This window comes from Podarcis melisellensis, assembly GCF_964234715.1.
Source record: "Podarcis melisellensis genome assembly, chromosome: 1".
Classification (NCBI taxonomy): Eukaryota; Metazoa; Chordata; class Lepidosauria; order Squamata; family Lacertidae; genus Podarcis; species Podarcis melisellensis.
Window position 1 is genome coordinate 15,671,957 of NC_138528.1, and position 16,484 is coordinate 15,688,440.

A 16,484-nucleotide genomic window follows, 5' to 3' on the forward strand; every position below is an offset into this window, starting at 1 on the left:
AATTTTCATAGACTCCAGTACTGCATGACCCTCAATGCAAAATCCAGAGTTGCTGAGGGTGCTCCGACCTTCATGATCTGCTGTGGGTCGGTGGAGGATCAGGGAAAATCGGAAGAGGTTCTGCATTAAACTGAGAAAAGCATAAGAGACGTGGACCAGCTGAGGAGCGGGGACTGTCAGCCTTTTTGTGTTGATGCAAGACTCTGGGGTGGCCGCACCTACTACTGACACACTATCTTCAAAGGGTTGGTCAGGAGTGAATGCAGCCCACCAGCCAAAATGGATTAGCCCCCTCTGCTCAAAGCCAAGGAAGCCCTTTTGGCTGCCCTGGGAGATGCTGGGGCTTGGACTTTGTCCAGCTTCTAAAGGAAGGAAATTCCACCCCATGGCATGGTTACATGATGCGTGTTGATACAATACGATACAATATCTTTATTGTCATTGTCCCTTGCGGAACAGTTGTGTCAAGAGTCACATATTAGTGGACAAACTTTGGGTTATTTAAGATATTAAATGGGTCAATTTGACACTATACGGTAATGTCAAATTGGCCACTCTGTTCATGGCTGTGAAATTCCTATAAAGAAAGTTCTCTACTTTGAGGGTAAACTTGGAAGATTTTTTTTGGGGGGGGGGCACACGACCAAGTACTGTAGAATGTCTGCCACCATCAAAAGGTGAGGGATCTCATCTGGCTTGTATGCAACATTTAGTAGTTTTAACAACTGCAGGAAAATGGATTTGTCTTTCAGTAAGCACAGATTGAGACAAAATCCTAAAATCCTTCTCAATTTTAGGTAATGAGATTATTATCTATGGTTTTAACTTTAAGAGTAGCAGTCATTTTTTTGCATGGAGCAACAAGACACTAGAGTGCTAAAACCTCCATGTTTTGCACTAAGAAAACCCAATTGTCAAAAACCATATTTTTCACACAACAGTTTATGCAACTTTTGTAATTACGGGCAGAGTGAACACACAGGTCTGACTTGTCAAGGGGACAGAAATGGAATCAACGATTTCTCCTGGCCACTACCCATATATAGGCTGCTTCATCATTCTACGTATGGTCAATTGGATGGTTTGAGTCTTCTGTAGATGATGTAGCCCCCCCTTAAAAGGCCTCGTTGAAACTTTGTTTTGTATGGGTTTTTTTATTGGATACCTACATAATCTGCACTCTTGCTGGAAGATCCTTTCCTTAAGTTAAACGTAGTTTTATGATGAGCAGGTAAAATTCCATTTCTTCTTTATTTAATCCATATAATACACCAGTTTTAGAATTTAAAAACTAGATAAAATAGCATATTAAATGGCAGGTGTATGAAGTTTTTCTTCATAAAACAATGTCTGAACAAAAAAACCTGAATTATAAAATATTAAAAAATAGGTTGGTACATTTGAACATAGCATTCAACTAAAGCATAAAGATACAGATATAGTATAAAGAAAAATTGTGCCACTTACCTATAATTTTTTTTTTGCTGTTTCTAGGAACTTTTTATTCTGTACATAGGACCATTCTGTACAAAATATGAAGTCTACATTTTTATTACTCATTACAATAAAACAAAGTACAATGTATGTACAATATTAAAATGAAGCCATACTAAAGCCACACACAAAAAAAGACACTTGGTAATATTCTTTTTGACATTCCTGATGTACAGGCATAAAATTTTGGAGAACATGGGAAGATGGCTAACACTGAACTTTATGAAGAACAACAGTCACCAAAACTATATTTTATTTGCACGTTTTTATTTTGGATGTATTAGTTTTTAGAATAATTTAATACAGAACTTATACAGAGCATAAAAATGGTGATAACAAACAAGCCAAACAATTAGTGCTGCTAAATTTTAGAATATTGCTTAGGCAAGTTTGTCAACTGGCCTAAAATCTCAAGAGCAAGTTTTCATGGCATAATTTTCCTACCTATCCCAGAACGTTAGCTTTTTGGTGAATGTTTATCTTCAGTAAAGAGAAAAAATAAAATCTAGACAGTGAAAGATCTTATACGTTGAGCGTTACACAGTCAACCAAACATTGATATACAATATTTTCCCACTCCCCCCAGAGGATAACATTAGTTTGAATGCTTCTTTCCAGAAACCTCTTTCATGAACCTACTGAACAGCCTAATTATAAAAAGGTATTTGACAGGTTACCAGCTAAAGATGGAAGTTCAAACAATGGTATATCAAAATACATATAGACGTTGCCGTTTGCAATTAAAAAAGCACCCTTTCCCACCACCTCAAAAAGGGAAGACATCTTTAATCTGCTTTAAATTACTTGTTTTTTCATGGTAAACCATATTTATTTTCAAGTTTAACAGGAATTGTTTTTACACAGAATGGGTATTTTATTTGAAGCTTGGAGTGGTCTTTATATTAATTTAGTTCTGCCTTACCACTAATTCCCCTCACACCACATATGATTTCTCCCCATAGCTTTTGCAATAAATATTGGACATTTTGTTTTAAGTGAGACCAGACAGCAGGCACTACATCTGCACAAGGTTACTATAACTGCCTGTTTCGCACAATAATTTTAATGGATTCACGATACCTCATTTCCTTAAAAACTTATTTTAAAGAAGCCACATGTTTTAACTTTTTCTGCATCAAGACATTAAAACACTGTTTGCTACTGCCAGAGACAAAAGAAATTAGTTGCTTGTTCTAAATAAAACACAACTGAAACCCAGCTCTTAAGCAGGATACAAAAGTCTAAAAATACTGGCCACCCTGAGAGAAATCAAATATCGAAGACAAAGCACTATATATATATATAGAAAATTTCTTCGTGCTTTCCCATCCACAACAATAAAAAAGAGCTCACAACATGCACGTAATCTTGTGGAATATATAGCAGCATTTGAAGATCAACAGTAACTCGGATGAGTTTTTTTTCCTTGTGAGGTGTGTATGTTTTACATGTGCTTTTCACCACAGAAAACAATATGACAGCAGAACTTCTGTAACTCATTTCTCAGCTTTTAAGACAGGCATCTGAAAAATGCATAATGCAATGAGGATCTGTTGCCTTATTAAATATAATCTGAAAAGGTACTAATGCTGCACTCTTATCAAATTATATCACCCAGAGAAATGTATCCAGCTAGCTGGTCTCATGATGTCTACAAAAAGAACTCTTAGAGCTCAAAATGTGCCATGCAGTAAAAACTCAGGTAAGGGAGAAAAACACTGAAGTCATTCTGGTAAATGAAATAATAGTTTTTTTGGGGGAAACCAAAATAAGAGTTATGCAATGACTTTTTTTTAAATGCAATTTATTTCTAATCAAGGCAGACAGGATTTCAGTTTTAGGAACACAAATTCTTTTTCTAGCAGGTCAGTTCCAAAATACTCAGCTTCTATTACATGCTAAAATATTGGAAAATATGGCTTCAATCCATATAAAGTACTTTGAGGGTGCCTCTCTCTGAAATAATTTTCAGAGCTCCCAGAAATTAGCCGTGATCGAAGATTGTCATAAAAATTGCCATTCTGTAAGCTGAACTGAGAGAACAATTTAACTGTGTGTGTGTTTCCAAGCTGCCAGGAATTTGTCAAGGCAGTAATGCAGGTTTGTCCCCCCCCCCCCCGGAAGTTTTTTCAGTGTTATAAAAATGCCTAATAGGTTTTCAGTGAATTTAAAAACTCAGCTATTGCCACAGTACCAACTTTGGGGACAGGAAGAATAGAAAGAAAATGGCCTCAGCCTACCAGGCACTCCTGTACTGCAGCTTCCAATTAGGAAAACCTATGCAAGGCCACTTTGCACACACAGAAAGCAGTTCCATATAAAGGGGGGGAAAAGGAATGTGCAGTCACACACACGTTTTCTTGTGTGCCCGCACATATATGATGTACATGAGCCACAAGCTGCAGCCGACAGTAGTATAACAGGTGTACATACTGCAAACAATATGATCAACGTTATGGTTTCATGCTTTTCCATATACAGAACTGCTTTCCATGCCCCGCAGAAAAGAGGGAAGGTGGAGCAGCCAAATTGGTTTAGGGAGGTTGTGTGGCAACAGTGTTTGATGATTTGTGCCAAGGCTGTTCTTCTCTCAGTAATAATATGGAGGGGGAAAAGTGCATGCTTCCGACTGGCTAGTACTATGCCAGCATCCTCAAGGAAGTGTCTTCGTTTAATACTTGTCAACCCAAGGTTCTGCATATAGAATCAGATAATTTACCATTGTTTGAACAACTAATCTTGAGCTGCGCATACTGTATCAAAGTTATTGCCTAAAGAAATGGGACTGGGGAAAAAGCTTTGACTTGTGTGTAACTGATCAGTATGGCACAAAAAAAGTAAGTTCTCTACTGTGGAACAGAGTCCAGAAAAAAGGGTTTTCCTCCAAATAAGATTTCACTTGAATAGTCTAATGCCCATCATGCGTTATTAGATCATCAGCTCGGCAATGGGACTCCAAGGCTTTCATGGTATAGATATCCTGAGGCAGTTCGGACTTGCGGCGCACAATAACACGATCCTTTTTCTGTTCCTTCTGTGCCTAAAATCAAAATGCATTTTTTTAATGCAATGGTTTAATCCACAATCGGTTGGTTTTTTGGGTGAAGAAAAGTATTATTAGCAAGCTTACGACAGCAAGTTGGCAATACAACCTGGCTACTGCTGGAATGACTTGGTTGATGCAATGCTTATCCATACACGGCACCCCTCTGAATACATTTTTGGATTCTCCTGGTTCTTTGGGAAGCTACCAAGTCCATAAATTTAACAGTCAGTACATACTATCATTATAGGCATACCATTTTTAAGTTGTTTAGGCTAATAGCCATGCCCCCTGGTGAGCAGTCGTGTAGCAAACTGTCCTACCCACTCCCTTTCGGCTACAGGTGCCCATTCCAATTGTGCGGCTACCACCATCCTAGGAGTCAGCCATAGGTCCACGGAAGCACAGTGTATCACTACAATGGATTGAATGGCATGTTTTGATTACTCACCCAAGTAGGTTAGTGTCCAGAAGTAGTGTACATGGATGCATATGCAGCTGCCATACATAGAACTATGGTTTTCTTTATTGGGGAAGATACATCTATACTATGCCTGTCTGCCTCCTACTGTTATTTGGCCCAAAGCGAGAAAGACCATGGCCTTGCACTCTGCTGTTTTGCCAGTTGGAGAGATGCATAGCAGTGCTATGGCAGCTGTGAGCCAGGCTTTCAAATGCTCCTACAACAACACTGAAGATGGAAAAAATAGCAGGTTGCAGGGACAGAAATGGAGGAAGGAGAAACACAGGTGACATAGGTTTGGGGGTGAGCACCTGCTCACCCCCTTATAATGATTTATGATTTATATAACCAAGTTTCTTGGAGTAAGATACTGTCAAAACTTTTGAGATAACCAATGAGGTTGGGGTCAGTAGTTTTGTTCTTCCATCCAGCTATATTCCAGGAAGTAAATGTTTTACGTATTTAATATGTTTGGATTGCCAATGTTTTATGGATGGTTTTTTCCTTCTCTTTTATGATTTTATTGTCTAAATTATGCCAATAAAGGCTGAATGAATGAATGAATGAATTTATATCCTTATTTGGTCCTTATGTAGTTTTAGCCTCAAAAACCAGTGCAGTAAGTGGTCATGGGCAGGATCTGAATTAGGTCAGGACTAGAAAATCCAAGATGCTGAGGGGTGGGGTAGAGGGAGCAGGAATAACAACCAATGATCATTTTCTACCTCCCTGAAGTATACATATGTTGCTAGAAATATTGAAGTCCTCACTAGACCAGTTTCTACTTGACAAGGAAGCATTCTAATGAAACCAATTGTTATTAACTTTTGCACCATATTTAAATATGCAGTATCTCTATGTTTAAACCAGGAGTCACCAACTTTTTTGAGCCTGAGCACATCTGGAATTTTGAGAGTGCACTGGATACTACCACCTCTGATTGCTTCCCTTCCTTCTTTGGTCTTCATGCACAATTGTGCATGTGCATGCACTAACGCATACACACGTGTATGCATGCACCCACACCCACACACCCTTTTGTTTTTCCAAGGGTAAAAATCACATCCAGTAGAATTAAAACTTATCCTCTTAAATTTGCCTCCCCACCAGCAAATGAAAGACCACACTGGTAGACTGCACAGTAAAGATCACAAATCTTGTCCTTTTGGCCAGCGCCACAAACACATTTACCCAAGGCATAGATCCTATGAGAACAAAACCACCAACAAATCACATAACACATCTATGCACAAATATGTGGCCTATAATGTGATGGTAATTTTGAGATGTTCCCTTGCAAAAAAAAGTATGAGGACCTGGGACGCAGAACCATGTTTTTCGTACTGGCAGAACTGGAAACCACCAGATGTGTGATGGTTATGGTTCAGCCTATGGAGGCACATGTGATCTTTGATTCGATGGTGGTAGTGGTAGGGCAAACCTATTAAAATTCTGCAATGTCAATTGGATCCATTTTATTGGATTCATTATGTGTGTGTGCATGTACGTGTAGACACAGCTTTTTCTCCGTTCTTTTGCTCCTGATGCCTGTGGCATGCCACCCGCACCCCTTTCACTCTTCCTCTATCCTCTTGGTCACTTCACTTTGTCTTGAAAAGCACACAGAGCTGAAAGAGGAAGCAGAAAGGAGTCTTCCAATTCTCTCCTTTAGCTCTCTGCATTTTTCAAGGAAAACCCTCACCACCTTCTGAAAAAAGGGGCAGTTGGGGAGTGAGCTTAGAAGCTTTGTGGGTGCCAGGAGATACCCAAGGGTGCCATTGCAACCACAGGCATCACATTCATGCAACCCGATAACTAGATGTGCGTTGATTTCTCAGTGTGGCTTTAGCAGAGAGGGCATCAAGACTCACTGGCAATCCTCTGATGCCAGGGAAGCCAGGGCTGAGCAGTCTTGTGCTGAGCAGACACGGGACGAGGGATTAAAAAAACATGGAATTTCAATAAGCGAGTTCTGTTAAGCAATCTCTTCACTGTATATGCGTTGAAATACCCACTTCACTTTAATGGTTCTGAAGCCACTTAATAAACACAGGACAAAAAATTCTCACTGCTCACATATCCAACGGGACACGGTCAACAGGCTACAATAACTATTTTACTGACAACAGGAAACTACTTAGAAATTACTAAAATTATTCTGCTCGTTTCAAATTTGTCATTTAGAGAGGAAAAGCATAACTACTAACCAAAATGAGTAATTTCTAAATCAAGTTTGGAACGAGTAGGCTAATTTTTCTTCCTATGTGCTTACCGGACAAGCTTCTTCTTTCACTGTCTTTTTCAGCACCTGCAAGTCTTCAATTAAAGGCCCATCTGTTTCCATTGCAACAGGACTGCTCACCAGACAGGTGTCACTAAATACTGAGTACTAACCAAATGCAAAATGTTTTACGTCAGAATTTTTGATGGCAAAGCTTAAGATTAGCAACAGCAATTTTACTGACAGAAATGTTACCCTCACACTTGATTAAGAGTAATTTACACATTTTGTTGCACAAATCGAGTTTTGGATTAAACCATGAACTGTTATAGCTTCTATCTTAAAAAAACAGGAGATTCGATAGTCCAAACTGCTTGTTGAAATCTAATAAAGCCGTATGTCCAATGGAAATGATGAAATGAGCATAAAAATAATAATCTAAGGTTCATTTTGTCAGTGTTGAAACCCGTTACTTAAGGGTGAGACACGACTGAGGTTTTTTTTGAAACTGTGTATGGTGGAGAAAATGTGTTGTTCTATCCAACAAAACCCATTTGCAGGAGATTAAAAACAAAACAGAAAATAACTTCACACAGTGCTTAATTTATGGAATCTGCTGCCAGAGAAGGAGGTTATGACCACTAGCTTAAATGGTTTTAAAGGGGAATGCCTTACTTGTGAGGCTTCCCAGAACATCTGACTGGTTGTTGTGGGAAACAAGATGCTGAATAATGCACTATTGCTCTGATCCAGAAGGGCTATTACGTTTCTGCAATGGAAATATGAAACAATATGGTTCTCCCAGTTTGGCTTTATGCACCCAGCCCCCTTATCCTGCACCACCTTTGAGACTTTGAAGGATTTCCAAACTAGACACGCTAAATTGGTGTGATGGGAAACAGCTACGTTCAGTCAAATCCTAAACTAGCTCCTAGGACCCAAGATACAATCAAAAGTAACCTTAGAGTAAACATCTTTTTACTGGTTGATGACCTACCATTTTAAAATTTAGTAGAAGAATTTAAGACCAATCACTGCACAAAATGGTGACTAAAGGTATGCTAGGAAAAGAAGACACGATGCTAAAATATTTGCATTGGCCCAATTATTGGTATCAGCACTTCCCAATAATAAGAGGCTATATGAAATAAATAAAAAAATTGCCCAGTAGCACCTTAGAGACCAACTAAGCTTGTTCTGGGTATCAGCTTTCATGTGCGTGCACACTTCTTCAGATACCAAGTGTGCATGCACATGACAGCTTATACCCAGAACAAACTTGGTTGGTCTCTAAGGTGCTACTGGGCAATTTTTTATTTGTTTATTTATTTATTTTGACTGCATCAGACCAACATGGCTACCTACCTGAATCAAGAGACTATAAGGTCTCGTTTGCACCTCAGTAAAACATAGTTGATAGCATTATATTCAAAACAGAGACTGTGGTTTGTTTCACCCAGACAAACTATCCAGTTTGGATGCAAATGTAAGCCAAGGATCATGGTTTGTTTCTCTTAAGTGCTATCCAGAAGCAACAAAGCAGGCAAGATAAAATAATAATAATAATAATAATAATAATAATAATAATAATAATAATAATAATAATAATCTGCTGCTTCGGGCAGATGTCCGCAAGCCTTGCGCACCCAGTGGAAGGTCCCGCCGGGCGCATGAGTCTTGGGGCGGCAGCCTGCAGCCCGAAGCACGGGGCATGCTGCGGAGCACGCCCCGTGCTTCGGGCAGATGTCCGCAAGCCTCGCGCGCCCAGCGGGAGGTCCCACCAGGCGTGCAAGGCTTGCGGGCGGCAGCCTGTTCTGGGGGCTGGGAAAGCCTGGGCTTCCCCCGTGCCAGCCCCGCGTCTGGGGAAAAAAAATAATAATTCCCCCCCCCCCCCACAAAAAAATCTAGGTGTGTCCTATGGGGCAGTGCGTCCTATGGGGCGAAAAATACGGTAATTCCTGCCAATTCCAAATTCAGCTCTGTGCCTACTGAAAATCTGAACAGGAGGAGGGATGGAGGACCCCACAGAACAGCGTGGGAAGTGGTGTAAGAGGCTGCAGGGAGAATTGGAGAAATCAGCCTCCTTCCTTCTACTGGATCTCCCACCCTTTGGTGAACAGAAGGGCTACTCTGGATACGAACCATAGGCTGCCAACAGGCCACCAGCACAATGACATTTTAAAGCACTCTTACAGATTTAACGTATCACTTGAACTATTTCTTTATTTCATAAAATGTGTACACCACTTGATTTAAAAAAAAATATACTCAAAGCAGTTTACAAAATGATAAAACAATAAAAAGGAGTATAAAAAAATCACAACCCTACTTTAAAACATACAAAAGTTAAAATACTAAAACAGATTAAAATGAGCTCGAATTCCTAAGCATCTGGGTCGGGCTGTCCAAACAGGTGCCAAAAAAGAGTAGTGAAGGTACCTGCTTGATCTCAATAGGCAAGGAATATTAGGGCTAGTTCTAATTAAATATTTTGCTAGTCATGATTTTTTTGGCGAGGGTTAAGAAGTATGTGGAAAACACCTAAACCCGCACTTGTGGTGTCTGATGAGTCACAAGTATGAGAGCAGCATCTTGCAAGGTTCCTGGGACCTCTCCCAGAAATTATGTATGTTGTTTTCTGCGTGGACTTTTCCAACATTACATACAAACAGTGGATTCTGTTGGCTTGTCAGTAATTGGTTCATACATGAATACTGTTCTCTGGCTCACCTGTGGCAGCTACAGCTCTTAGAAGAAGTATTTATTAAAGACTGACCATGTGATGAAGCGCTTTTAACAACCAGGCTATTGTGTGGTATTTGTTATTGCCACACGGACAATTGGAAACCACCCAAAGATGCACACTTCAGCCACACCGAGTCATCTTCTTTAATTACTTTAAAAAATGTGAGTAAGGAAATGTTACATTCATGGTGGCCCTTATTGTTCCAGCAGTATCTAATGTACAGTTGAAATGTTCAGCCTCTGAACGTTTTTGAAATACCTGGGGATTTGATTTGGCTAGATTTTCTATTTTAACCCAAGCTTCTTCCCGTTCCTTCATTTTTAGCTTCTCCCTAGGGGAAAAAACCCACACACGTCACAGAAAAAGCTCAATGAACTTTTCAAATAAATCAAATTACCAAATTGCTTTTGACACTACAGAAAAGGACAGGGTTTTTTTTTTTTGTATTTACTTGTTTAACGTCGGACATATATTTAAATATAACAGAGGGTTAAACAGCCGTAAGATATCATGAATAGTATATATTGGGGTTAGAAAATAATTTCAGAAATGATCCTCTCCCCACTCCTCCACATACCAGAAAACCCTTAGTCATTACAAGATAAGCTCAACCCCACTCCAAACCTTGCCATGGCTGGAAGTATCTTTTCCCACCCCAATTAACCAAATTTTGAAGGGGTGTGTATTTGTGTAGGGCTGGTGAAACACTTTGCCCTGCCTGAGGTAGTTTTTCCTCAGAATGAGGCATTAGGTTTGAAGTGACCCCAGAGATTGCCTGTGCCACCACTTTGCTGCAACGGTGGTAAATGCTGTTTAAACAGACTGGTTCTGTGTAGTGTTGGCTGCTGTTACGGCAAAACAATGGCACTCTGGTGGCCAAATTTCTGTGGCTACTTCACCCACAAAGCCTCAGGATGAGGAGTGGTGAGACCCATGCTCTGGACAGGCCTGCTGTTAAGAGCACCGCCACTCAATGCCTTGTGGTGGTGGTGGTCCATGGTGACCAGCAGTAGTGGGAGGCTGGTTGTGATAGTGGGCAGGAACAATAATAATTTTATTATTTGTACCCAGCCACTCTGGGCAGCTTCCAACAAATATAAAGGCATAATAGGCAGTGACAAGCAGCTTCGTGGGCAGTGGGGTTCACCTTGCCTCATCATAGGGCTAGACTTGGGAGGGAGAGAATATAGCAGCTATGGGTAAAACTGAGGGTTGCTTATGCAATTTTCCCATTCTTCTTTATGCACCAGCCACAAGTAATATGGCCCCCTCTCCCATTTCAAAGACGGTGAATTGTGAATCGGCCCATTTTTGATTGAGATTAATGGGTTTCACACAGCTCCAGTAAGCACTGTGAAACAATATACGGGCATGCAATATAAACCAATCATGATGATAGTAGCAGGAAGAGAACATTTTCAAGGAGCTAAACAGTTGTTATTGTGTATGTGTATATATATATATATATATATGTGATAGTGCTTATTCTAATAAATCAGTGGAAAACAAAATGAAAGGGGGAAAAAGATGTTCAAGAGGAAACTTACTTAACTTTTTCTGCTTTAAATTGCTGTGTGCAGTCATCAAACAGTTTTTGGTTCATCTCCATGAATAGTTTCAGAGCATTGTAAATCAAGCCATGTATTGTCCTATAAAGTAAAATTTTGGCTTCAGAATGACAATAATAATAATAATAATAATAATAATAATAATAATAATAATAATAATAATAATAATATATACTCTGCCCATCTGGCTGGGTTTCCCCAGCCACTCTGGGCGGCTTCCAACAGAATATAAAAATACAATAGTCTATTAAACATTAAAAGCTTCCCTAAACAGGGCTGCCTTCAGATGTCTTCTAAAAGTAATATTACATAATATCTCTTCTGGAAGTTTGATTATTTCAAAATACACACACACCATAAAAACCAGAAATTAGTCACTGGATGCTTCCATTAGCTAAAGTATGCATTATAACTTCTCAACACCAAAAAAACAAGCACTCTTTAGATGTTGTATTGCTCTCCTCTTGAATATCAATGCTATAATTCCAGCAATTTTAACATTAATCGTCCATATTAAAAAATTCCACGCAGTAACAGAAGCCTCAGTAAGAGAAGTAAGAACATTGCCAATACTTGATCTCACAATACAATCTCACATTGCCATCTAACATGTTTCTAGCAACTGATGCGAAAATTATGCAACATTATGCAGACATACTGGGCTAAAATGTTTCCTGAGCACAGCTGTATTGTCTCTACAAGGTATTTTCCTGATAGATTACAGCCACTGGCAGTGGTGGGAGAATTTTGGTTACTCTATCAGTTCATTTCTTAAACTAAAATTAGCAGATTAGAAAATGGTATTGGGGGTGGGGAGAGAAAGTAAAAGCTCGTCACCTGAATTAGGCAGCACTCCCTGCCAGAGAAGTTAAGTTATTCTGCAAAAATAATCTCTCACATGTTAGGCCATCAGATACAAAAGACAAACCAGTTTTATGGCTCCTTGCATCATGCAAGTTAAACACGTACAAAGGTGTGCCATATACTCTGTGTATGTGACTGCGCAGAGTGATATTACTCATGCTTAGGACAGAATGACTGGACAGCCACAAGTGGTGAAGCGAAAAAAATACAGACTGCCAAATCTTCAATGACGTAATCCATGTTACTTTAAAACCAATGTATCAATGGATTACTGACATCCAGTTAGTGTAAATCAACTTTTAATTCTGTCTACTCAGCATTTTCTTTCACTGTGCAGATTTAACATGCATTGTTGGCTACTCTACCAGTAGTCATTAGTCTGCCACCAGCACCAGGCTATGGGACATCCAGCATTCGCACGGTAGCTCAGTTAAAAGGTCCTTTAGGCAAATAGCAGTTGCAAAATCAAGGTGGCTAGTAACAGGCTCATGCTAGAATTCTAAACTACTGTGTGGATGAAAACTGACAAAGGAGAGACATGCTATATGAAAATACAACCAACTGGGACAGAAATGCAGAAAGAAGGAAAAGAGGAAAAAAAGGGGAAATAATATAAACTTATAATGATGATAATTTATTATTTATACCCTGCCCATCTGTCTGGGTTTCCCCAGCCACTCTGGGCAGCTCCCAACAAAATATTAAAAACACAATAAATCATGAAACATTTAAAAACTTCCCTAAACAGGGCTGCCTTCAGATGTCTTCCAAAAGTCAGATAGTTGTTTATTTCCTTGACATCTGATGGGAGGGCGTGCCACAGGGCAGGCGTCACTACCGAGAAGGCCCTCTGCCTGGTTCCCTGTAATCTCACTTCTCGCAGTGAGAAAAGCACCAGAAGGCCCTTGGAGCTGGATCTCAGTGTCTGGGCTGAACAATGGGGGTGGAGACACTCCTTCAGGTATACTGGGCCAAGGCCGCTTAGGGCATTAAAGGTCAGCACCAACACTTTCAATTGTGCTTGGAAATGTACTGGGAGTCAATTGGTGATCATGGGTTACAATTAATAGTGAGGGATTAACAGGTGATAGCTCCCCCAGGCGACGCGGGTGGCACTGTGGTCTAAACCACAGAGACTAAGGCTTGCCAATCAGAAGGTCGGCAGTTCGAATCCCTGCCAACCTAGCAGTTCGAAAGCACGTCAAACTGCAAGTAGATAAATAGGTACCGCTCTGGCAGGAAGCTAAACGGCGCTTCTGTGCGCTGTTCTGATTCGCCAGAAGCAGCTTAGTCATGCTGGCCGCAGCACACAAACTTTATTGAGATTTATATTTCTATAAAAATGCTGTGACATGAACACTCAGACTTTAGGGCATCAAGAAATATATTTCAATGGCTACTTACTTGTTCCAGTGTGTCTTTGAATTTCGGTACAAGGATGGAAACATGATGGGCAAAATCTTTGCTGCGTTGTCACTGATTAAGCTCATAATATACTCATTATTCCAGTAGTATAGTGCTCGTTCTGCCACCTAAGAGACATGGGAGCATTTTACCATTCAACACCTCTAACATACTGTACACTTTATACAGTTCTCTCATTTTGGGAAGCAGAGAATTGTTTTTTCACCTCAACTTGAGCTCTTCTGTTCCCCTGCCTGCTGCTTCCTTAGGTGCACTTTTATGCTTTCTGTGTGAGCATCCACTAGAAACCCAAACTCGGACTGTCAAAAGCAACAGAAAGACTAGCTGTACTTTTGTTTACTGATAGTCAAAACAAAAAAAAAATCCTTCCAGTAGCACCTTAAAGACCAACTAAGTTAGTTCTCGGTATGAGCTTTCGTGTGCATGCTCATACCAAGAACTAACTTAGTTGGTCTTTAAGGTGCTACTGGAAGGAATTTTTTTTGTTTTGACTATGGCAGACCAACACGGCTACCTATCTGTAACTGGAACTTTTGTTTACTGATAATAGAGAGGAGACTTCACAGCTGCAGTAGCTGAGTTTATTCCTCTCCTGCCCTCAGCCGGTCTTAAAATATTGTGCCTAACAACATACTGAAAGGTGGTCCATTTAAAAGGCATGTAACATATTCACTAAGCAGTGATTAATGCAGTGTAATGTCAAAATGTCAAACTTAATTACAGTACTGCATTTATTGGAATTGCCAACCTGGAAATGTGGACTGGAGACACACTTGGCTAGCTGCCTGAAAAGAGGTTCCATAACCTTTACAAATTCAGATGGTTCAATAACATCTAAAATTTCTTCTAATTCATTTAAAAACATAACTTCTTTTGGACTGTGAGTCTTTGGCCAGTACTTGAGTAGTGCCATCACCACCTGTAAAGAAAAGAGGGAGGAGGGAATGTTCAGGACATTATAAATCTGTCCAGTGATTTATCATGGATTGCTTGCATTGACTGCCACCATTATGAAATAATTGTAACAACAATATACACTCAAGACTCTTGACTAATGGCAGGCATTATAGTTTTACTTTGCAATTAAAAACTGTTAATGAAGGTTGAATGTGATTTTGTTTTAAAAACACTTTGACCCTCTGCAAACAGGATGGAAGAAAGGCTAAGTAATTCTTAAGAGGAATGATCTCAAAATAACAACATATTTTCCAGTATTGTTTGAAATTTCTCATGCACATGTTTTTCTGTATATGTTTTTCTGTATAGTCATGCTGATTATGAAGAATGTGCTCATAGTGATTGGAGATCCTGGAGAGATAAAAGTTTGTTACCTCCAAGTAACAAACACAGGTTTTAATGTTTTTTGGTTAAGCAGGTGATTTTACTATTTATGACTCTCATTGATGTTCTTAATAAGAGATGAGGAAGCACTAAACTCGTAGCTAATATGTGCATGACAAAATACATCTGTTGATGTTTTTCAGTGTCTCCTACAAGCACATTGAAAAACTATTCACACTATTTTCATTTCCAACTGAAAACGCAAATAGAATAGACATGGGTGGGGAACATCTGGCCAGTGTGCCAAATTAGACTCAGAATGAGTCTCAATTTGACCCATGAGGTCATTTCTCCAAACCACACCCACCTGTTCCACACCTGACATTATATGCGATGGCAGGTAGAGATGGGTCTGTCAGTGCATGACTGTAAGTCTTAAAATGCATTCTGATTGTATTGACAAGGGAAGCTTGATGTCACTGCAATCAGCTGATTAGCAAGTAGAACATTGTACCAATTCATAACTTATTTCAGGGGACAAGGTAGTTGCCGTGCAATTAATCAAATGTATTTCCATTATATTATTTTGGTAAAAACTTTTAAAGATGTTGTTTAAAAGTAAGAAAAGAAATTAAACTTACTGGCTCAGTAAGCGTGCTGTCCTTTTCTAAAAACTGAACTACACAGTATGCCAGCTAAATTGGGAAAGAATAACATTGTTAGGCTACCAAATATATATATATACAGAAATCAAATACATTTTGTTGTTATTGAATGTTCATTTTTGGTGAATGAAACCCAAAATATATTGCAAAATGCAAAACCTCAACAACACTTAAGATTACAAATAAGGCTCACAAAGTAGGTTATAGAAAAACAGTTTAACTGTGAACTTGAGAACTTGGGCTGTGATATTCAGGTAGGATACAACAATGTCCATTGTACAAGCAGTTTTCCTATACCTGTTTATTTACACTCCACACTGCAACATTTTCTTTATTTCTAATGACACAAAATCTTTGGAAATATGGAGGGAAGGAGGAAAACCAACCATCACCATCCTAGCTATCTTGAGGTTAACAGGGATCTATGGGAATATTTGACAGATTCCATATTTCTTTATTCAGCAAGTAAACCGTACTGTTGACTTGCCCTCTTCAACACTACTAAATTCAAACGCACAAAAAGATACTATTTTTGACAACTTCTATCCCTTTGTAAAATAATTTTAACCTGGGGCAGCTGTCAGATCCAGAATGATTATGGAAATCAGACAAGCAATTTTTGTATGCAACACTGGGACATGAAGCTTCGGTTTTGCTGTAACTGCACATAGGCCTCCTCCAGAAACACAATCAATGACTAAAAACTAAAGCAAC

At 39.4% G+C, this 16,484-nt stretch overlaps 1 protein-coding gene across 6 annotated transcripts in view; it reads right to left on the reverse strand.

Annotated features, from left to right (window-relative positions):
• Positions 1-1,535: 1,535 nt before the first annotated feature.
• Positions 1,536-16,484, reverse strand: part of PPP2R5C (protein phosphatase 2 regulatory subunit B'gamma) — a 75,748-nt gene continuing 60,799 nt past the window's right edge. For 4 of the 6 annotated variants that reach the window (XM_081911948.1, XM_081911949.1, XM_081911953.1 and 1 more), the window contains 7 exons: positions 15,747-15,800; positions 14,573-14,743; positions 13,804-13,931; positions 11,515-11,616; positions 10,226-10,298; positions 7,273-7,389; positions 1,536-4,534 (listed from right to left, as the gene is read on the reverse strand). In XM_081911948.1, coding sequence (XP_081768074.1) covers positions 4,403-4,534; positions 7,273-7,389; positions 10,226-10,298; positions 11,515-11,616; positions 13,804-13,931; positions 14,573-14,743; positions 15,747-15,800 — 777 coding nt within the window. In that variant the 3' untranslated portion in view covers positions 1,536-4,402. The remainder of the gene's footprint in view (positions 4,535-7,272; positions 7,390-10,225; positions 10,299-11,514; positions 11,617-13,803; positions 13,932-14,572; positions 14,744-15,746; positions 15,801-16,484) is intronic. The other 2 variants (XM_081911950.1, XM_081911952.1) reach the window with 1 other exon arrangement.